This window comes from Aquarana catesbeiana, linkage group LG12 (genome assembly GCF_042186555.1).
Source record: "Aquarana catesbeiana isolate 2022-GZ linkage group LG12, ASM4218655v1, whole genome shotgun sequence".
In the NCBI taxonomy this organism is placed as follows: Eukaryota; Metazoa; Chordata; class Amphibia; order Anura; family Ranidae; genus Aquarana; species Aquarana catesbeiana.
This window is the reverse complement of record NC_133335.1, coordinates 58,927,561-58,950,857: the sequence shown is the minus strand read 5'-3', so window position 1 is coordinate 58,950,857 and position 23,297 is coordinate 58,927,561. Positions and strand designations below refer to the sequence as shown.

At 44.5% G+C, this 23,297-nt stretch overlaps 1 protein-coding gene across 4 annotated transcripts in view; it reads left to right on the top strand.

The window, feature by feature from the left end:
• The window catches only part of LOC141114281 (NXPE family member 4-like), a 319,509-nt gene that overhangs the window by 289,863 nt on the left and 6,349 nt on the right, over window positions 1–23,297 (top strand). For all 4 annotated transcript variants that reach the window (XM_073607882.1, XM_073607878.1, XM_073607879.1 and 1 more), the window contains one exon: window positions 20,138–20,356. In XM_073607882.1, the coding sequence (XP_073463983.1) occupies window positions 20,138–20,356 (219 nt within the window). The remainder of the gene's footprint in view (window positions 1–20,137; window positions 20,357–23,297) is intronic.

The following is a 23,297-nucleotide window of genomic DNA, read 5'->3' as shown; positions in this document are numbered from 1 at the left end:
CTGGGCATTTTATGGCCTTCAAAACTGTGATAGGTAGTGAGGAGTGAAATAAAAAATTTACGCCCTTAGAAATCCTGAAGGCGGTGATTGGTTTTCGGGGCCCTGTACGCGGCTAGGCTCCCAAAAAGTCCCACACATGTGGTATCCCCGTACTCAGGAGAAGCAGCTGAATGTATTTTGGGGTGCAATTCCACATATGCCCATGGCCTGTGTGAGCAATATATCATTTAGTGACAACTTTTTGTAATTTTTTTTTTTTTGTCATTATTCAATCAATTGGGACAAAAAAAATTAATATTCAATGGGCTCAACATGCCTCTTAGCAATTTCCTTGGGGTGTCTACTTTCCAAAATGGGGTCATTTGGGGGGGGTTTGTACTGCCCTGCCATTTTAGCACCTCAAGAAATGACATAGGCAGTCATAAACTAAAAGCTGTGTAAATTCCAGAAAATGTACCCTAGTTTGTAGACGCTATAACTTTTGCACAAACCAATAAATATACGCTTATTAACTTTTTTTTACCAAAGACATGTGGCCGAATACATTTTGGCCTAAATGTATGACTAAAATTGAGTTTATTGGATTTTTTTTATAACAAAAAGTAGAAAATGTAATTTTTTTTCAAAATTTTCGGTATTTTTCCGTTTATAGCGCAAAAAATAAAAACCGCAGAGGTGATCAAATAACATCAAAAGAAAGCTCTTTTTGTGGGAAGAAAAGGACGCAAATTTTGTTTGGGTACAGCATTGCATAACTGCGCAATTAGCAGTTAAAGCAACGCAGTGCCAAATTGTAAAAAGTGCTCTGGTCAGGAAGGGGGTAAATCCTTCCGGGGCTGAAGTGGTTAGAGATACAGAGCAGGCCATCATAAACTACATCAACACAACCCAACCCAAGCAAAGGGGGTCAGTAATTAGCCATGGTGGCCTGTAAAACCTCTTAATAGTAAATATCATTAAGGCACAATTAAACTTTGTTATAGAATTTTTTTTTTAAATAAATGGGCCTCCTGGAGGTTTTTGCCTTAGTGTGGCATAGTATACACTGCATTATAGCACAGTATGGCTGACTTACCTTTGAAGCAATTCCATCCAGCGAGCCTACTGGTCAGGGGCATTTCCATCTTCTCCTGGTCCTCTTTCTGGGTTCGCTCAGTTTGGCCACATGAATGGACAGGCTGCGATGATGTCACTCCCGCGCATTTGCACAGGAGTCACATCATCATAGCACAGTGCAGGGCTATACAGTAAATGCATGCTGTGCTGCGCAGACAGGCAGAGAAAAAGGTTTGTGGCAAAAGAGACCGATAGGATCTCTTCTACCATGAAAACCCCACCTGTCAGTGGTTTTTAAGCTTTTTGAGTTTATTCCACTTTAAGGCAGTTCCAGTTTGCAGTGTTTCTGAAATAGTCCAGGTCTAAGTAATTACATTCATTATTCCTCCCAAGTCAACAACACATTAACCAAGGCTATATGTCATGTCATAAATACATTATTTTAGCAATCAGTGGAAAGAGTGCCACATTTTGTAACCACCTTACTCAGGGGCAACAAAAAGCTTGTGCAACTGTAGCTTGTCAACACTCCATTTAATCGAAATAATGCACTTACACTGAGAATCATTCTGAGGACCAGTGATTCTGATATTTTATGCTACATTGTGCCAGATATCTATGGTAGTGAGCCCTTGTAGAAAGCCAACCTGGGGTTCCCCAGAGCACGGAGTCTAGGTCCCAGTCTGCTACTTCACTAGGGTCCCTGATGGTGAGCATGGACTTACAGAAAACTGGAACCTAGCCATGGCCCCTAGGTATGCCCAGCTAATGATGCGGAGACTACTCGCATGTACAGATGGCAGGAGACAAGAGGATCCAGAAAACAAGCTGAAGTCAGGGCAGGTGGAAGGCAAGCAAAATGGTAGATGAAGCCGGGGTCGATACATGGGAAGTCAGGCACAGAATTAAATAATATAAGGCAAACCAGAAGCACAGGCAATGCGGGCTGCACTGAGCATGTCTATGTAGCGCACCCCCTAATGAGCCGCAAGTAGAATGAGATTTCCCACCCTGCACAGCCAGGCACACTGAATTTCCTCAGTTTCCCAGAGTCAGAAAATAGTTCAGTACTTTGTTTTTTAATTTTCATTGAGGGGATAAAACTTGGATGGGGAGTAGGGGTATTATGGGATGCCCACTTGACTTTTAAACTTTTTCAGGCACAACCCCTAGTATATACAGTCCTATATACAGCTCCTATGTACACCCCTCCAGCACTTCTCTTTCTTGCAGAATTACCAGTGGTGTCACTATATAAAAAGAATCTGTAGCACAGGCCCATTACAGGCAGGGACTCGCAGCCCCTATACTTGTAGGATGTAGAGCGACACCACTAACACCTTCACTTCACTTCCTCTAGTGGTCACTGGTCCCAGCACCACATCTTCAGGCTCTGCCAGCCATCCTGGCTGCAGCAGCCTCTTTCACTAGCCCTCCTGGCTACTTCACAACAGTCCTCCTGACTGATGCTCCCAGTCCTCCAGACTGACTTTCCCCCAGTCCTCCAGATTTACACTCACCAGTCCTCCCAGACTGACTCTCAGGAGATCTCCCGGACATGCTGATTCTCTCTCCTGCTGCCCTCACACTTGCTCCCGTGCATCCAGGAAAGAATTTTTTGGTGTGTTGTAGAGGGTCCCTCCAGCCCCTAAGACCCAGGCTGGAGGACACCCCCTCCAGACTCGGGGGGGGGGGGCACCCTCAAGGGCCACTGACAGCCTCCTCAGCTCTCCATCTTCATCTTCCACCTGACTGCCCCTGCTGGAATGACCCTAGAGTATTTAAGAGGTGCCCACCCACTGCCAGTCCTCTTGCTGGGGATTAGCTGGGGCCCTCCTCAATACTCCAAGCAGCCCCTCCAAGACTTCACCCTCTACTTCTGGAAGCTTCTCCAAGGTTCCAGAGAGCAGGGGGGGTTACTAGAGGTGCTGCTTGATGAGTCATCCAGCCTCCCTGAGTCACTTTTCCCTGAGCCAGATTCAACCCAGGCTTGGCTGCTAGCCAAGCCAAATTTACCTACACTGCAGCTTAGAAAAAAGCTATCTACACCTAGGACACTAAATATATAGGGTGCTACATCTATATAAAGAGAAGCAAACTAGGAGGCAGGCCAATAAGTGATAGAAGGGAAAGGGATATAAATCCACAGTAGAGCAGGCAACTTCCATAGGTGAACACAGAAGCCAGTGGCATATGTGAGCGGAATCACATGTCTAGCAGAACCATTGCAGCAAGGAGGTAAGAAACAAACCGAAAACTGCAGGCTAGACAGTGACACAGTAAATTGGACTCGGAACCAAAGACCAGGAAACTTGTTAAATACTTTTTCATAATCCCATTTATTTTGCTGTTGCTACTATTGTCTATTTTGTATATTATATTTTTCTGTACATATGTTTGCACCTTTTTTCCTTTCTTTTTCATAAATGATTGTTTAAAATCATGAAGTCCTATCTCTAATGCTCTAAACCAGAACCTAAAGAATCCCTGTCTCTTTGAAGAACACTACTGTATTTTTAACTAGAGGTCAACCGATATGGGTTTTTCTCTGGCCGATGCCAATATTTAAAAATCTGGGAGGCCCATGGCCGATATATTATGCCGATTTTAGGGCGATTTTTCTTTTTTTTTTTTTCCCTTCATCTCATAAACTCTCCCACTCTACTCCTGCCTGTCACTCTACCATGCACCTAATGTCCTCTGTACAGATGGCACTGATTGGCACTGGCAGGTGGCACTGGTTGGCACTGATTGGCACTGGCAGGTGGCACTGGTTGACACTGGCACTGGCAGGTGGCACTGGTTAGCACTGATTGGCACTGGCAGGTGGCACTGGTTGGCACTGGCAGGTGATACTGGTTGGCACTGATTGGCACTGACAAATGGGACTGATTGGCACTGGCAGATGGCACTGGTTGACACTGATTAGCACTGGCAGGTGGCACTGGTTGGCACTGATTGGCACTGGCAGATGGCACTGGTTGGCATTGATTGTCACGTGGCACTGGTTGACACTGACAGGTTTCACACTGAGCCAATATAGTGTAACTGTGTGTGAAACTGACATCTGTAACTGAATGCAGAGAGACCCGCTGTCAAGATTCAATAGTGATGTAGGGGGGGGGACCCAGGGTAGGCAGGACCCAGCTGCTATCAAACAGCAGCCAATGATTAGGGCTGCTTAAGATAGGGGACGGGGGCACATACACATAGCGGCCCGCCCAGATACCATCCCATTGGCTGGTGTTTGATAGCTGCTGGGCCCCGCCTACCCCAACATCAACACTCAATTTTGACAGCTGGTATCTCTCTGCATTCAGTTACAGATGTCAGTTTCACACACTTCACACAGCGCGCTGCGCTGCTCTGCCAATGAAGTGTGGGGAAGGGAGGAGGAACAGGCACAGTGCGGTCAGTGTTAAATAACGGCCTAATTTGCATAATAATCGGCCGATTTCTTAAAAAAGGCCAAATATTGGCCGATATATCAGTCGACCTCTATTTTTAAGCTCTGGCTTGGCAACATGTTTTACAGATGTTTCATAGAAGGCAGAATTGTTATCGCAGATATTGTGCATGTTTCTGTTAAAATACATGGTGGCAGCTATTTTGTTTAACCACTTCAATAAAGGGCATTTTCACCCCCTTCCTGCGCAGGCCAATTTTCAGTTTTCAGTGCTGTAACATTTTGAATGACAATTGCGTGGTCATGCAACACTGTATCCATATGAAATTTGTACTATTTTTTACCCACAAATAGAGCTTTCTTTTGGTGGCATTTGATCACCTCTGAGGTTTTTATTTTTTGCGCTATAAACAAAAGAAGAGCGACAAGTTTGAAAAAAACACAATATTTTAAACTTTTTGCTATAATAAATATCCCATTTTTTTTTAAACATTTTTTTTTCTCGATTTAGGCCGATATGTATTCTTCTACATATTTTTGGTAAAAAAAATTGCAATAAGTGTATATTGATTGGTTTGCGCAAAAGTTATAGCGCTTACAAAATAGGGGATAGTTTTATAGCATTATTATTATTTTTTTTTACTAGTAATGGCGGCGATCTGCAATTTTTATCGTGCCTTTGACATTGCGGCGGACATATCACTTTTGACACTATTTTGGGACCATTCACATTTACACAGCAATCAGTGCTATAAAAATGCACTGATAACTGTATAAATGTCACTGGCAGGGAAGGAGTTAACACTAAGGGGCGATCAAAGGGTTAAATGTGTTACCTTGGGCGTGATTCTAACTGTGGGGGAGGGGAATGACTTGGGGAGGAGACCGAATGGTGTCCCTATATAAGGTATCTTACAAAAGTGAATACACCCCTCACATTTTTGTAAATATTTTATTATATCTTTTCATGTGACAACACTGAAGAAATGACACTTTGCTACAATGTAAAGATGTGAGTGTACAGCTTGTATAACAGTGTAAATTTGCTGTCCCCTCAAAATAACAGACAGCCATTAATGTCTAAACCGCTGGCAACAAAAGTGAATACACCTCTAAGTGAAAATGTCCTAATTGGGCCCAAAGTGTCAATATTTTGTGTGGCCACCATAAGCACTGCCTTAACCCTCTTGGGCATGGAGTTCACCAGAGCTTCACAGGTTGCCACTGAGTCCTCTTTCACTCCTTCATGACGACATCATGGAGCTGGTGGATGTTAAAGACCTTGCTCTCCTCCACCTTCCGTTTGAGGATGCCCCACTGATGCTCAATAGGGTTTAGGACTGGAGACATGCTTGGTCAGTCCATCACCTTTACCCTCAGCTTCTTTAGCAAGGCAGTGGTCATCTTGGAAGTGTGTTTGGGGTCGTTATCATGTTGGAATACTGCCCTGCGGCCCAGTCAGGGGATCATGCTCTGCTTCAGTATGTCACAGTACATGTTGGCATTCATGGTTCCCTCAATGAACTGTAGCTCCCCAGTGCCGGCAGCACTCATGCAGCCCCAGACCATGACACTCCCACCACCATGCTTGACTGTAGGCAAGACACACTTATCTTTGTACTCCTCACCTGGTTGCCGCCACACACGCTTGACACCATCTCAACCAAATACGTTTATCTTGGTTTCATCAGACCTCAGGACATGGTTCCAGTAATCCATGTCCTTAGTCTGCTTGTCTTCAGCAAACTGTTTGCGGGCTTTCTTGTTCATCATCTTTAGAAGAGGCTTCCTTCTGGGACAACAGCCATGCAGACCAATTTTATGCAGGGGGCAGCGTATGGTCTAAGCACTGACAGGCTGACCCCCACACCCATTCGCCCTCTGCAGCAATGCTGGCAGCACTCATACATCTATTTGCCAAAGACAACCTCTGGATATGATGCTGAGCACATGCACTCAAATTCTTTGGTCAACCATGGTGAGGCCTGTTCTGAGTGGAACCTGTCCTGTTAAACTGCTGTATGGTCTTGGCCATCGTGCTGCAGCTCAGTTTCACGGTCTTGGCAATCTTCTTATAGTCTAGGCCATCTTTATGTAGAGTGACAATTCTTTTTTTCAGATCCTCAGAGAGTTCTTTGCCATGAGGTCCCATGAGGTCCCATGTTGAACTTCCAGTGACCACTATGAAAGAGTGAGAGTGATAACACCATATTTAACATGCCTGCTCCCCATTCACACCTGAGAACTTGTAACAGTAATGAGTCACATGACACGAGGAGGGAAAATTGCTAATTGGGCCCAATTTGGACATTTTCACTTAGGGGTGTACTCACTTTTGTTGCCATTTCTTCAGTGTTGTCACATGAAAACATATAATAAATCATTTACAAAAATGTGAGGAGTGTACTCACTTTTGTGAGATACTGTACAAGGAATACACAATCAGTCTCTTCTCCCCTTACAGGACGTGGGTCTGTGTGTTTACATACACAGATCCACGGTCCTGCTCTGTAACGAGCGATTGCGAGTGCCCGGCGGTCATGGCTGCCGCCGGGCACACGCATCGACTACTTGGTGATGTGCGTGACCGCGCCCCGGTGGCGCACACGCACCCCCAATACCGCTGGAAAGCCAAGGACATCATATGACGCCCACCCAGGATGGGATATCCCATCTGTGGATGTCATATGTCTATGGGCGGGTAGGGAAGTGGTTAAATTATCTTCACTTTCTTTTAAAGCTGTTTACCCAATAATCTGCTATTATGTTGCTGACACTGAGACAAAAGTATCTTACACTGGCTTTTAAGAGGTTCATCTGCACATGAATGATAACTGGCAGAAGCGTACTTTTTACATTTCACAATGATACAATCCACACAATACCCAATTCTATTTGTACTAACGTTCCAACACTACACTGAGTAATAAACCAAACTCAATTATCGTTAGCTCTTACAACTCACAAAAAAAAAAAAAAACTAATCGCTCTTCTAGCGTTCAGTGTTCTTCATTCATTCACTCTTTTACCTGATATCATTCAAGACAATTAAACTTTTGCATATCCATAGAAAAGACTCACCACACTTACTGTGGCATTATCGGCTGCCTTGTATCTGAGCACTTCTGTCCTGTAGGTTCTATGCGGCTTTTAGGATTACCATATGCTTTCTGGGGAATATCCATTGATATGCTAATTAGCCTACCTGGCTACACTGAAGCTTGTCTAACCTGCTTACACAATGCACGCAGCTACACAGATAGACAGATACAAAACACACAGATAAAAGCTGTTTAAAAGCTAACTTTTTACCTGTAGTCCCACAACCAAAAAAAAACAGATACAAAGCCGTTTAAAAACGCATTTGTTCTCTGTAGTTCTATAGCCTACCAGACACAAGCACATTCTAAGACACAAGGCAGACTCTCAATCAATGCCTTCCCGTTTGCAGGTCACATTGAACTCTTATTGAAACAGAGAGCTATTTCACTTTCACATGGGTAAAAATAAAAAACTTAAAAAAAATTAAAAATGTAAAATAACAATCTATATTTCTCCCACTTTTTCCTCAAAGATGTATGGTAATCTCTGTCAATCTCTAACCAAGGGTGATCAGCCCTTTACTCACCAGGCCACTTGGCCAGCTACCAATTTGCATTAGCAATACAATAGACGTTTAAATTATATACATATATCAGCCAAAAATCTCACCAGATTTTCGCGCGTCCGCTAACTGATGAAATATTTCTCAGAATTTTCATGACCATCCAAGCAAGATTTCAGAATTTGCGAGCCAGCGCCAATCTTTGTCCACACTAGAGACGATTTTCAGTTCTGGGTGTACTTAAGGATTTATGCTTGCAGGGACTCAAGACAAAAAATACATTAGGTGTTTTGTGGATTCTGTGTAAAAATAAATTCTACATGCTTTCTGCTGGGGTGCCAAATGATGTAACTGATACAATAATTAATATTATATCTGTGTATTAACTATTGCATACATATATTAATTTGTCTAGTCCCTATAGTTAGTTAGTCTATGTCAGGGGAATAGTATTAGGACTGGTGATCCTGCCAGTTACCGTCATCACCGCGCTGGGTGCATCCCCAGGCGCATGCGTGATAACGGCTGCACGCAGATGCAATGCGGCAGGTGCCCGCAGACGTGCACAGTGACGGTGTTTGGAGCCCTCTGGCCTATTTAAACCTGCTGCAGTTGTATGCAAGTTGCTGGATTATCATCAGCTTCCTGTGTTCCCAGTACCTGCTACCTGCGTCTGACTACCTGATTCCTGTTTGCTACTCGGCTTGCCTGACTCACCCTGATCTCCGCCTGCATCGACCTCTGGCTTGGACTTAACTACACTCCTGTCTGTACCCCTGCACCTTCGCTTGTCTGATCCTGATCGGTCTTGACCCCTGGCCTGGCTGCTGACCTTGTCCCTGATTAAACCTATTGTGCCTCTTCCAGACTGCTCCTATGGTACAAGACCCCTGGCCTGCCTTGACCCCATTCCTGGTTTCTCCACTGGAATACTTCCATGCACGGTTGCCCAACGCACCCAAGTGGCTCTCAGCTATCCTGCCATCAACATCCGGCAATCCGTGCACCTTTGGGCACCGTATTCCCTGTCTCACTTCCAGGGTTACGCTGCACTTAGTCGCAAGGGGCGCCCTCTCAGCAATCCGGCCTCGCACCTAGAACTTGATAGTCTATTAAACTCTGAGCACATGTTATTGTTAATATCACAATAATACCAGGTTAGCTATGAAACCAAACACACAGTGCTGCTAGTAAAAACAATATCTTATTTATTTCCCTAGAAAATAGGAATGTACTAACATCACACACTACACAGCACAGTATATATACAGAGCATATAACAACAATGAAATAGTAAAGATACTTATCACACATGGTTTCATCTGCTGGTTCTGGATGACAAAAGGGGCCTGGGCCACATGGAATTTAGGCCCAAGCCCTCAGTCAGAGCAAAGCCCCAAGATGGCAGATAGACAGCCTCAAGGCAGGCTTTTCAGCAACAAAGAAAAATAACTCTCTGTAACAACCCTTTTTACAAACTCACTCATCACTCATTCAAACTCCCCCCATTGCCAGTCCCATTTGCTTTGGACCAATCAATGTTTACATGACAATCCTCCTCATATTACTGACTGTTCTGCCATACTTGGCTCTGGGGGCAGTATTGCAGTCCATGCACCCTGGGCCGTCTTTGTAATCAATCTCTTTGAAGCCTGTAATCACACATATCACAGCAGGTGGGCTGGAGACAAGCCCTTTTGCTATGCAGATTCTGTTTGGGGCCACATTCCTCTGTACTTTTTTTAAAACTGTGGGACTGCAAGTGCCAGCATGGCTGATCTTGGTTGTAAGATGTGTAACAGATGTGTGGAAACTTTAGACATATAACATTAGACCATGTTGGCTTCCAACACATGCCCACCAGGTGGAACTCAACATTGACCATGCTGCAGCGACGGCAGCAGAGGGCCATCAATGAGTACCTATGCAACTATGGCACCAGGACAGGGTCAGGGTAGCTTGTTTTTTTTCCCCACGCCTGTGGGCCATGATCAGGGATGTATGCACTGTCCTGTCACCATTTGAAGAGGCCACTAGGATGGTGAGCAATGCATGCATCAGTGACACTGTCCCTCTTGTCCACCTATTGGAGCACACGCTGCGTGGAATAATGGACAGGTCACTTGAGGCAGAACAGAGGCAGGAAGAGGAGGACTTCCTTACCTCTCAAGGCCCCCTTTATCCAGACAGTGTTCCTGCGTGCCCGCCAATCACACAGGAAGAGGAGGAGGAGGATTGTGTCAGCATGGAGGTGGGGCCTAGCACTTAGCATCAGCAGCAGTCTTCAAGGGATCATTTACAGTCCAAAGAAACCCATGGACTTGTACGTGGCTGGGAGGAGGTGGCTGCGGATCATGTCGTCCTTAGTGACCCAGAGGACTTCGGACCGAATGCCTCAGCAAACCTACGCTGCATGGCCTCCCTGATCCTGCAAAGCTTGCGGAAGGATCCTTGTATTCATGGTATCAAGGAGAGGGATCATTACTGGCTGGCAACCCTCCTTGATCCACATTACAAAGGTAAGGTTGCGGACCTAATCTTGCCGTCGCAGAGGGAGCAGAGGATGAAACATCTTCGGGATGCCTTGCAGAAAGGTTTGTGCAACCCGTTTCCAGAGCCTGGGAGGTTACAATTTCCTGGTCCTCATGGACAACGTGTTGCTGAGGCTTCGGTCAGTCACAGAAGGAGTGGTGGAGAAGGTGGCCGTCTGACCGATGCGTTCAGACAATTTTTTAGTCTGCAGCCCCAAGGTATGATCGGTTCCAGCAACCATTGCCAGAGTCTGATTCACATGGTGCAGGAATACCTAGGGGCAAGATCAGACTTGGATACCTTTCCCACCGAAAATCCTCTGGGTTACTGGGTCTTGAGGATGGCTCACTGGCCAGCGCTTGCACAGTATGCAATTGAGCTACTGGCCTGTCCTGCATCCAGCGTTCTTTCGGAATGCACATTCAGTGCTGCTGGAGGCTTTGTAACCAAAAACAGGGTGCGCCTGACCACCGAATCGGTCGATCGGCTAACTTTCATAAAAATGAATCAGTCTTGGATCACCAGCTACCAAGCACCTGATGCTGATGTAACCAAATTTTTTTTTTATGTGAGATCCCTTCAAGACTGTGAGGGGTTCTAGTGTTGTGGCACCAGCACCAGTGCCTAAGGCCCAATTTTTCTGCCCCTGTTTAACAGGGGCGTGTAATAAAAATTTTTGATGCAATACTTTGCAGCAGGGCTCATTCCTGCGCTCTAACTAGAGTATCTGTGAGGGGTTGCAGTGTTGTGGCACCAGCACCAGTGCCTTAGGCCCAATTTTTTAGCCCCTGTTTAACAGGGGCATGTAATTACAATTCTTGATCTAATATTTCACAGCAGGGCTCGTTCCTGTGCCCACCAAAAGTAACTGTGAGAGCTTACAGTGTTGTGGCAACACCAACACCCAAATTTTTGCAGAGCATATAGGGCAGGCCCCTACTTTCAAACATCCAACTTACAAACGACTCCTACTTGCAAACGGAAGGAGACAACAGGAAGTGAGAGGAAATCTACCCCTAGGAAGGAAAATTCTCTCCTGTGAGAGTTCCTTGTTTCACTAAAAAAACCCTAAATTTTCAAAATCCAATTGTCATTGGAACAGAAAGTGAGGTGAAATCTTCTGAACAGGTGCACAGACAGCAAAACAAATGTTTCAGGGGTGATAACCCTTCCCTATGTTTTCCAAAAAGCTTAAAAATAGATTTTTTGGCTGGAGCTACACGTAAAAAATGTACACGAAGAAACCTACAGTCCCTGCACCGCTTGTATACTGCTGTTCAGAGTATATAGGGCCTGGGGACCCCATGCCTTTCCTTTTTTTTATTTGGGTGCGGTGTTCCCCTTTATATCCATACAAGACCCAAAGGGGCTGGTAATGGGCTGTGGGGGAGGGTTTCTCAATGATTTTCATCCATATTGCCGGGACCAGACATGACATTAAAGCCGCAAGCAGTTTTAAATGACTTTTTTACCTTTAGTAATGTCTTTTTGAGCAGGGACTGTTCTAAACACGGGAAACACGCGCCACTTTACAGGCATACTATAGACAGCCCCAGGCACAATATTTAAAGGAATATTTCACTTTTATTTTTTCACTTTAAGCATCATTAAAATCACTGCTTCCAGAAAAAACGTCAGTTTTTAAAACTTTTTTTTGCATTGATACATGTCCCCTGGGGCAGGACCCGGGTCCCCAAACCCTTTTAAGGACAATAACTTGCATATTAGCCTTTAAAATTCGCACTTTTGATTTCTCACGTTCGAGTCCCATAGACTTTAACGGGGTTCGAAAGTTTGCGCGAACTTTCGGTCCGTTCGAATGTTCTGATGCGAACCGAACCGGGGGGGGTGTTCGACTCATCCCTAGTGCCCAACCTACATCAGCACAAGTGGAAAAATTGTCTGGGACCTGGCATTCCCACTGTTCAAAAAGGGTTATCATATCTACCTTAATAACAAATATACAAGTCTGCCCCTTTTCCACCACCTGTACTGTGAGAAAACCTTGGCCTGCGGTAGCACCTGAAAAAACAGGAAGGGCTTCCCACAAAGTCTGGTGCCCATGAGTCTACAAAGGGGGGAAAAACAGTTTTATAATTCCCAGATCAGAGTCTGGAGTCTTCAAAGAGATTGGGTGGGAAGAAGCCTCTACCCCTGTACCCAGGTCTTACCTGACTGAGACCCTAAGCCTGATGTTCCTGCCTGCTGCCTGGACCAGTACTTTGGCTGTGCTGACCATGTCTCTGGCTGCTGCCTGTAATGATCCAGGACTTTTTATGGACCATGTTCCTGCCTGCTGCCTAGACCAATACTTTGGCTGGGCTGACCATATCTTTGCCTGCTGCCTGTAATGACCTGGATTTTTATGGGCCATGTTTCTGCCTGTTGCCCAGACCAATACTTTGACTGTGCTGACCATATGTCTGCCTGCACTGACCCAGGACTTTGTATGGATCATGTTCCTGCCTGTTGTCTGGACCAATACTTTGGCTGTGTTGACCATATCTCTGTCTGCTGCCTGTACTGACCCAGACTTTTATGGACCATGTTCCTGCCAGCTGCCTGGAAGATTCCTGGATGATTCCTTGAGGACCACATCTCTGCCTGATACAGGTAATCTTATGGTAACCCTTTGTTCAGCATGGCTGTGAAAAAGTCTCACACATGGGGTTACAATACTCAGCAGAAGTAGCAAAATGTATTGTGAGGTGTATTTCTTGGTATGTCCACACTGTTTTAGAGATATCTTATAAATTGACAACTTTGCGTAAAAAAAAAAAAAAAAAAAAAATTAATTTTCTTTCCACATTTCCCCAAAAACTTGTGGAAAAATGACAAAATACTCATTATGACTCATAGAATATACATTGTGGTGTTTGCTTTAAAAAATGGGGTCATTTTGTAGATGTTTCCCTTGTCCTGGTGCTCCAGGGACTTCAAAAGTGTGATTGCTAATCAAGAAATTAAATGTGTAATTTAGGCTCCTAGAATGCCTTAAGGTGTTGCTTGGATGTTGAGCCTCTCTATGTGGTCAGGCTGTGAAAAAGTCTTACACATGTGGTATTACCATACTAAGGAGGAGTAGCAGAATGTATTTTGGGGTGTAATTATTGCTATGTCCATGCTGTGTTTTAGAAATATCCTATAAATGGACAACTTTGTGTAAAAAAATAAAATAAAAATTTTTCTACATTTTCTTTCCACATTTTCCAAAAACTTGTGACAAAAAATGACATGTTCAGGAGACTCATTATACCACATATGATATACAATGGGGTGTTTTCTCTCCAAAATGGGGTAATTTTGTTGGTGTTTCCATTGTCCTGGTGTTCCAGGGCCTTCAAAAGTGTGATAGGTAGTCAGGAAATTAGATGTGTAATTTATGTCCCTAGAACACCTGACGGTGCTCCTTGGACGTTGCGCCTCTCTATGTGGCTAGGCTGTGAAAATGTCTGACACATGTAGTATCATACTCAGGAGAAGTAGCAGAATGTATTTTGTGGTGTAATTGGAAGTATGCATATGCCGTGTGAGAGAAATAACTTGTTAATATGACAATTATGTGGAAAAAAAAAACTAATTTTATGGCTGTCACACATATAGTATCTCCATTCTCAGGAGGAGAAGCAGAATGTATTTTGAGGTGTAATTCTTGCTATGTCCATACTGTGTTTTAGAATTATCTTTTAAATTGACAACTTTGTGTAAAAAAAAAAATATAAAGAATGAAAAAAAAGATTTTCTTTGCACATTTTCCAAAAACTTGTGGAAAAAAATGACATGTTCAAAAGACTCATTATGCCTTATAGAATATATGTTGGGGTGTTTGCTTTCCAAAATGTGGTCATTTTGTGGGTGTTTCCACTGTTCTGGTGCTCCAGGGCCTTCAAAAGTGTAATAGGTAGTCAGGAAATTAGATGTGTAATTTATGTCCCTAAAACACCTGAAGGTGCTACTTGGAAAATGCACCTCTCTATGTGGCTAGGCTGTGAAAACGTATCACACATGTAGTATCCCCATACTCAGGAGGAGTAGCAGAATATATTTTGGGGTGTAATTGCAAGTATGCCTATGTGAGAGAAATAACTTGTTAAAATGACAATTGTGTGGGGGAAAAAATGTTTTATTTAATTTCTTCATTTTCCAAAGAATTATGGGGAAAAAGTTACAACTTCAAAAAACTCACCATGCCTCTTACTAAATACCTTGGACTATATACTTCCAAAAAGGGGACATTTGGGGGGTATTTATATTGTCCTGACACTTCAGGGTCTCAAGAAATAGACATAGACAGTCAGTACATCAGATTTGATCAATTATCAATGATACGTACCATACAGTATCTCAGAAAAGTGAGTACACCTCTCACATTTTTGTAATTATTTTATTATATCTTTTTATGTGACAACACTGAAGAAATGATACTTTGCTACAATGTAAAGTAGTGAGTGTACAGCTTGTATAATAAGTAGTAATAAGTGTAAATTTGCTGTCCCCTCAAAAAAACTCAACACACTGTCATTAATTTCTGAACCACTGGCAACAAAAGTGATTCCACCTCTAAGTGAAAATATCTAAATTGGGCCCAAAGTGTCAATATTTTGTGTGGCCACCATCATTTTCCAGCACTGCCTTATCCCTCTTGGACATGGAGTTCAGCAGAACTTTACAGGTTGCCACTGGAGTCCTCTTTCACTCCTCCATGACAACATCACAGAGCTGGTGGATGTTAGAGACCTTGCACTCCTCCATCTTCCATTTGAGGATGCCCCATACTGTAGATGCTCAATAGGGTTTAGGTCTGGAGACATGCTTGGCCAGTCCATCATCTTTACCCTCAGCTTCTTTAGCAAGGCAGTGGTCATCTTGGAGGTGTGTTTGGAGTCGTTATCATGTTCGAATACTGCCCTGTGGCCCATTCCCTGAAGACAGGGGGTCATGCTCTGCTTCAGTATGTCACAGTATATGTTCCCTCAGTGAACTATAGCTCCCCAGTGCCAGCAGCACTCATGCAGCCCCAGACCATGACACTCCCACCACCCTGCTTGACTGTAGGCAAGACACACTTGTCTTTGTACTCCTCACCTGGTTGCTGCCACACACTCTTGACACTATCTGGACCAAATAAGTGTATCTTGGTCTCATTAGACCACAGGACATGGTTCCAGTAATCCATGTCCTTAGTCTGCTTATCTGCAAATTGTTTGCGGGCTTTCTTGTGCATCATCTTTAGAAGAGGCTTCCTTCTGAGATGATAGCCATGGAGACCAATTTGATGCAGTTTGCGGCGTATGGTCTGAGCACTGACAGGCTGACCCCCCACCCCTTCAACCCCTTCAACCTCTGCAGCAATGCTGGCAGCACTCATACATCTATTTCCCAAAGACAACCTCTGTATATGACGCTGAGCATGTGCACTCAACCTCTTTGGTTGACCATGGCGAGGCCTGTTCTGAGTGGAAAATTAGTTTCACAGACATAGTGCCCCCCCGCCATATATATACTGTTCTGAGTGGAACCTGTCCTGTTAAACAACTGTATGGTCTTGGCCACCGTGCTGCAGCTCAGTTTCACAGTTACTCTTGTTGGGCGCAGGAACGGGCCCTGCTGTGAAATATTATTTCAAAAATTGTAATTACATGCCCCTGCTAAACAGGGACAGAAAAATTGGGCCTTGGGTGTTGGTGGTGCCCTAAACCAAAAATATTGTTGGAAGCTAGCATCATCAAGATTAAGGAGGAATAGGATAGGCAGCATAGGCAGTCTTCAAGGGATTCCAGATCCATAGCAAATTCAATCATTTACATCAGCATCAGGGCCTTAATAGCTGCTGATCCAGGACTGATTTATTTTTATAAATGTGAGCCTATCAATGGAGTCTGTGGACAGGCGCACTCTTTGATCCATTACAAACCCTCCTGCAGCACTGAATGTGCATTCAGAAAGCATGCTGGATGCAGGCCAGGCCAGGAGCTCGAATGCATATTGAGCAAGTTCTGCCCAGTGGTCCATCCTCACGAACCAGTAACCCAGTGGATGCTCTGTTGGAAAGGTCTCCAAGTCTGCTCTTGCTCCTAGAAGGTTGGTGCTATTGTCGCATACAACCATTCCCAGCTGAAGCTGGTGTGGCGTCAACCACCTCTAAAGCCTGCCCCTGTAGAGCTGACAGAATCTCTGCCCCAGTGTGGCTCCTATCCCTGAGGCAAACCAACTGAAGCACTGCATGGCATCTTTTAGCCTGACTGCTTGTATAGCCCCTTGAGCGCTTACAGAGCACTGCTGGTTCAGAGGACAATTCCGTAGAAGAGGACATAGAGGAAGAAGAGGAGGAGGAAGGGGAGCATACAGATGTTGTGGCAGAATCACCACCAGCATTTTGGAGGCCTGGTAGTGGAACAAGCTCCAACACTGAACCCTGTCCTGCATCCTTCCCAGCTGCCAGCAGAGTTACCCAGTGCGCTGTGAAGGAAAGGTAACATCCCTGCCCATGCCTGCTGGACCATGAGTCAGCGGTAATATGAACCTTGCTTCTGACCACCCTGTCCAACGAGGCCAGAACATTGCCTTCCACATGAATGTAAAGAGCTGGAATGGCCTTACTTAAAAAAAAAATAGTTTTGAAACCTGCCACTGTGGTACAGCACATTCCACAAATTCACGAAAGGCGGCAGAGTCTACCAGCTGAAAAGGCAGCAGTTGCAGTGCTAGCAATTTTGCCAAGCTAGCATTTAGATGCTGAGTATCAACTGGTGGTGTACTGCTAGCAGATTGGCTGCAAGTTCTTGTAGCCTTTCAGGTGCTGTTGCCAACAGACTGCATGGCTGGTCATCATATGTCTTGTCAAGCATGTGGTGCCCAAGCAGCCGCTGTTCTGGCCACGCTTGATCTGCTTCAGACATACATTGCAAACAGCAACGGTGCGATCTACTGCACACGTGTCGAAAAAAGTCCACACCAAGGAACTTTTGCAGGTCAGCGGGGAGTCAGCAGCACCCTGCACCTGCGGAGCTCTGTGGTGTGATGCAATAGGCTGGCTGCCCTTAAGCTGACCCCTGGAAGACATCCGGCCTCATTGGAGCTGTGCCACCCCCTCCTTACTTTCCTCCTGTCTTATCTCAGGCACCCAAGTACAGTCAGTGACCTCATCATCCCCTCCCTCTTCATCACTGGAGCAAACTTGGCAGTATGCTGCAGCTGGGGGAACATGACTGCCAGTTTCTTGTCCTTCTGTGGCACCCCCTCTCTCTAGGTTACCGTTATTCCCTTCCTCAACCTGGGAACCAATATCAGAGCCTTCAAATTGCTTTGCATCCTCCAGCAGCATGTAACCGACACTATGATCAAATAATTCTGGTCACTCCTCTGTGCATGATGGTGGGGATACGGAAAGAGTAACTGTGGACAAGGAGCTGGTGGAATAGGCCACTCTGGCAGCTGCGTTGAAAGGCAAACTACTATGAGCCTGGGTGACAAAGGATGAGGAGGATGAGGACGGCTTCCTTATACAATCCACCAAATCTTCTGCATGTTGTGGCTCGATAACATGGCCAGCTGCAGAAAAAAAGGAAAAGCGTGACCCACCTGCAGAGGATGGGCCATGTCCACAACCACCACTGTTCACTGTAGACACAGAGGCCGCTTGCTCTCTTTTAATGGCCGGTGAGCATTTGCCTCTCCTTGGTGGCCTTTCGGACATAATGGGAATTTTTTTTTAACACCACACTACACTGTTTTATATACTGTACACCGACTGAACTGTATTAGAAACTGTACACTGACTGCACTGTATTATATACTGTGTACACCGCCTGAAGTGTATTAGAAATTGTACACACTGTATTATAAACTGTGTACACCTCCTGCACTGTATTAGAAACTGTACACCAGCTGCACTGTATGATATACTGTGTACACCACCTGAAGTGTATTAGAAACTATACACACTGTATTATATACTGTGTACACCGCCTGAAGTGTATTATATACTGTACACCTCCGAATGCACTGTATACATAGTCTACACTGAATGTTTGGGGTCATTATCCTGTAGGAATACTGTCCTGCGGCCCAGTCCATGGAAGAGGGGATCATGCTCTTCTTCAGTATGTCACAGTACATGTTGGCATTCATGGTTCCCTCAATGAACTGTAGCTCCTCATTGCCGGCTGCACTCATGCAGCCCCAGACCATGACACTCCCACCGCCATGCTTGACTGTAGGCAAGACACACGTGTCTTTTTGTACTGCTCACCTGGTTGCCGCCACACACCCTTGAAACCATCTGAACCAAATATGTTTATCTTGGTCTCATCAGACCACAGGTCATGGTTTCAGTAATCCATGTCCTTAGTCTGCTTGTCTTCAGCAAACTGTTTGTGGGCTTTCTTGTGCATCATCTTGACCAACTTGATGCAGTGTGCAGCGTATGGTCTGAGCACTGACAGGCTGACCCCTACCCTTTCAACCTCTGCAGCAGTGCTTGCAGCACTCATACGTTTATTTCCCAAAGACAAACTCTGGATATGATGCTGAGCACGTGCACTCAACTTCTTTGGTCGACCATGGCGAGGCCTGTTCTGAGTGGAACCTGTCTTGTTAAACTGCTGTATGGTCTTGGCCACCGTGCTGCAGCTCAGTTTCAGGGTCTTGGCAATTTTCATATAGCCTAGGCCATCTTTATGTTGAGCATAACAATAACATAACAATTCGTTTTTTTCAGATCCTCAGAGTTCTTTGTCATGAGGTGCCATGTTGAACTTCCAGTGAGCAGTATGAGAGAGTGAGAGTGATAACACCAAATTTAACACACCTGCTCCCCATTCACACCTTGTAATACTAAGGAGTCACATGACACCGGGGAGGGAAAATGGCTAATTGGGCCCAATTTGGACATTTTCACTTAGGGGTGTACTCACTTTTGTTGCCAGCGGTTTAGACATTAATGGCTGTGTGTTGAGTTATTTTGAGGGGACAGAAAATGTACACTGTCATACAAGCTGTACACTCACTACTTTACATTGTAGCAAAGTGTCATTTCTTCAGTGTTGTCATGAAATTATATATATATGAATATATATATATATATATATATATATATATATATATATATATATTATATATGTGAAATACACTGCCTGCACTAAATAACCTGCCTAATTTAGCTCAATCTCTGGGGCGTTCTGTGGTGCTCAGATTTCCTGTGAACGCCCCATATGTCCGGTTTGTTTGCGAGCAAACGAACACCCTATGTTTGAGTCAAACTTACGTTCGTCTCGAACCGTGTGCTCAGCCCTAACTGAAAGCTAAAATTTGGACTGGGCAGGAAGGGGGTATAAGTGCCCTGTATTGAAGTGGTTAAGCTGTACACCTCAACTGAACAGGAGTCTGCAAAAAAGAAGCTTAAGAAAAGCAGGAACTGAGGAACTGACTATGTTTTCTAGCAGGGGTCTACAGAATTATGAGACTAAAAGAACATAACTACAAATCCTGTGGCAGGTAAGACTGGTCACCAATATTTATTTCTGCTTTTATTTTCACAGAATCACCTCCTCCACCTCTAGAACAATGCAAGATTGGGATGGTACCTCCATTTCCCAGCGGATTTGTGTTACAGAATAAATGGAGACCTGTGTTCTGTAACTTTGCCAACTTCACACTCCATGAACAAATGTACGCCTGTTTAAAAGATAAAATGATCTATCTCATGGGTGACTCTACTGTACGACAATGGTATCTGTATTTAGAAGAAACATTTAAAGGTAATAATAAACTGTCATTTCACGCAGTTATTCAAAAATATATATATTTTTAAATGTGTTGCTTTAAAAAGCAGAACTCTGCATAGTGAAGTAACCCAAATTACCGTATATACTCGAGTATAAGTCAATCCGAGTATAAGTCGAGGTCCTAATTTACCACAAAAAAATGGGAAAAACTTATTGACCCGAGTATAAGACGAGGGTGAGAAATGCAGCAGCTACTGTAAGTGGAAAAAGAGGGTCAACAATGCTCTTCTGCAGCTGTATACCTCCCTGTGTCCTGTGCATGTGTCCTGTGCATGTGTCATGTGTCCTGTGCATATGTGCATGAGTCATGTGTCCTGTGTATATGTGCATGTGTCATGTGTCATGTGTCCTGTGTATATGTGCATGTGTCCTGTGTATATGTGCATGTGTCCTGTGTATATGTGCATGTGTCAAGTACCTGTGTCCTGTGTATATGTGCATGTGTCATGTACCTGTGTCATGTGTATATGTACCTGTGTCATGTACCTGTGTCCTGTGTATATGTGCATGTGTCATGTACCTGTGTATATGTAACTGTGTCCTGTGTATGTGTGCATGTGTATATGTACCTGTGTGCATGTGTCTGTGTGCATCCTACCTGTGTCCTGTGCATCCTCCGTGTGTCGCTCTGCACTGATCAGCCTGTGCGGCGGCCATTCACTGTTCAAAAGCCGCACCTCCTCCTCGTCCATGATAGGCAGAACACTCCATTTCCCAGCAGTCAGCGGTCAGCCTATCACGGACATTCTCTCATCCTCATACCACGGACAAGGATGAGAGAATGTCCGTGATAGGCTGTACACTGACTGCCTATCACAGACGAGGAGGCACGGCTTTTGAACAGTGAGAGGCTGCCGAGTACTTTGTAGCACACGCTGGCCGCCGTCTGCCTGCATGACACGCTGATCATGTAGGCAGACGACGGTGACTCGAGTATAAGTCGAGGGGAGCACTTTCAGCCCCAAAAAAGGGGCTGAAAATTTCGACTTATACTCGAGTATATGCGGTAATTACATATGATCTTTTAGTGACTACCTTCACTAATGTGAAATCTGCTTGCTTCCTGTAGTTGAGTTTTTACATCAACATTGCTTTGTGTACCCCCTTGAAAAAAATAGTATCCTCAATAGGGATGAGCTTCAAGTTCGAGTCGAACTCATGTTCGACTCGAACATTGGCTGTTCGCAAGTTCGCCGAACAGCGAACAATTTGGGGTGTTCGCGGCAAATTCGAAAATTTGGAGAAGAAGATAGAAGACGCCGGGGAGGAGATGCTGGACGAGAACGCCGGAGGAAGAACCAGAAGAACCAGACTTTAAGCATTATTAAAATCACTGCTCCTGAAAAAACGTCCGTTTTTAAAACTTTTTTTTGCATTGATCCATGTCCCCTGGGGCAGGACCCGGGTCCCCAAACACTTATTATGACAATAACTTGCATATAAGCTTTTAAAATTAGCACTTTTGATTATTCATGTTCGTGTCCCATAGACTTTAACGGTGTTCGCGTGTTCGAGCGAACTTTTTTCCTGTTCGCATGTTCTGGTGCGAACCGAACAGGGGGGTGTTCGGCTCATCCCTAATCCTCAATATTGCATACTGCAGTATTTACTGTTCTGTTTCAAATGCTGCTTTATGCAGTGCCCTCCATGGCCCAATCTGTCTGAACAATACGGTCACCTTCTAACTTGGCACCATCCAAAGGCAGCTTAACTCTTAACACAGAAGTTGAATCCCACGCTATTTTATTTCAGATAAGTGAAGTACAAAAGATGTTTTTCCAGTCCTTTAACGTATATGAAGGCAAGGACTTTCACTAGTTCTGTCTCTGCGAAGCACGAAGGAACCATTCACAACTGAGCATTCTGTAGTTCAAAGCTCCAAAATTCTCAACGTCCAAAATCCCATGGTTGCCAGTTGTGTCTGACATGTTGCCCTATACACACGGTCGGACTTTCCGATGGAATATGTGTGATCGGAGCTTGTTGTCGGAAATTCCGACCATGTGTGGGCTCCATCTGACTTTTTCCATCAGAATTTCCGACACACAAAGTTTGAGAGCAGGCTATAAAATTTTCCGACAACAAAATCCGTTCGCTTAAATTCTGACTGTGTGTGGACAATTCCGACGCACAAAGTGCCACGCATGCTCAGAATAAATTAAGAGATGAAAGCTATTGGCTACTGCCCCGTTTATTGTCCTGACGTATGTCTTTTTACGTCACCGCGTTCAGAGTGATCGGATTTTCTGACAACTTTGTGCAACCGTGTGTATGCAAAACAAGTTTGTGCCAACATCCGTGGGAAAAAATCCATGGATTTTGATGTTGGAATGTCCGATCAATGTCCGATCGTTTGTACAGGGCATAAGCGCTTCAAACTCGAAAAAGTACATGAGCTTCTCTGGAGCTACAAGTTTCAAGCATTTTGGCCCCAATAAACCTCAATGGAAGTGCTTGAAGAACACAGAAACAACAGAAACAGAAACCTCAGAAACCATTAACCAGATAAAATTTAATACACCAACAACATAAAAAATACATGTGGGTGGGACAGAACCTTTAATCCAGGGCCATCCCTTGCTGTAATTCTTTTCTGCTACCAAATATCCTTAGTCTGAACTTCTGCTTTAAACTATTTAATATGCAAGGCATTGTGTTCCAAAATGAAAGCATTTGATTTATTCATTAAAGTTTTTAGCTTATAGCTGGGGTCTCCAAACTTTCTAAACAAAGGGCCAGTTTACTGTCCTCCAGACTTTAGGGGGGCCGGACTGTGGCCATTGGGAGTAGAAATTATCCTGGCTTCAGTGGGAGTAAACAATGCATCTTTGGTATTAAGGGGAGGGATAGTGCCCCTTCGTTGGTGTCAGTGGGAGGAATAGTGCTCCATTGTTGGTGTCAGTGGGAGGATTAG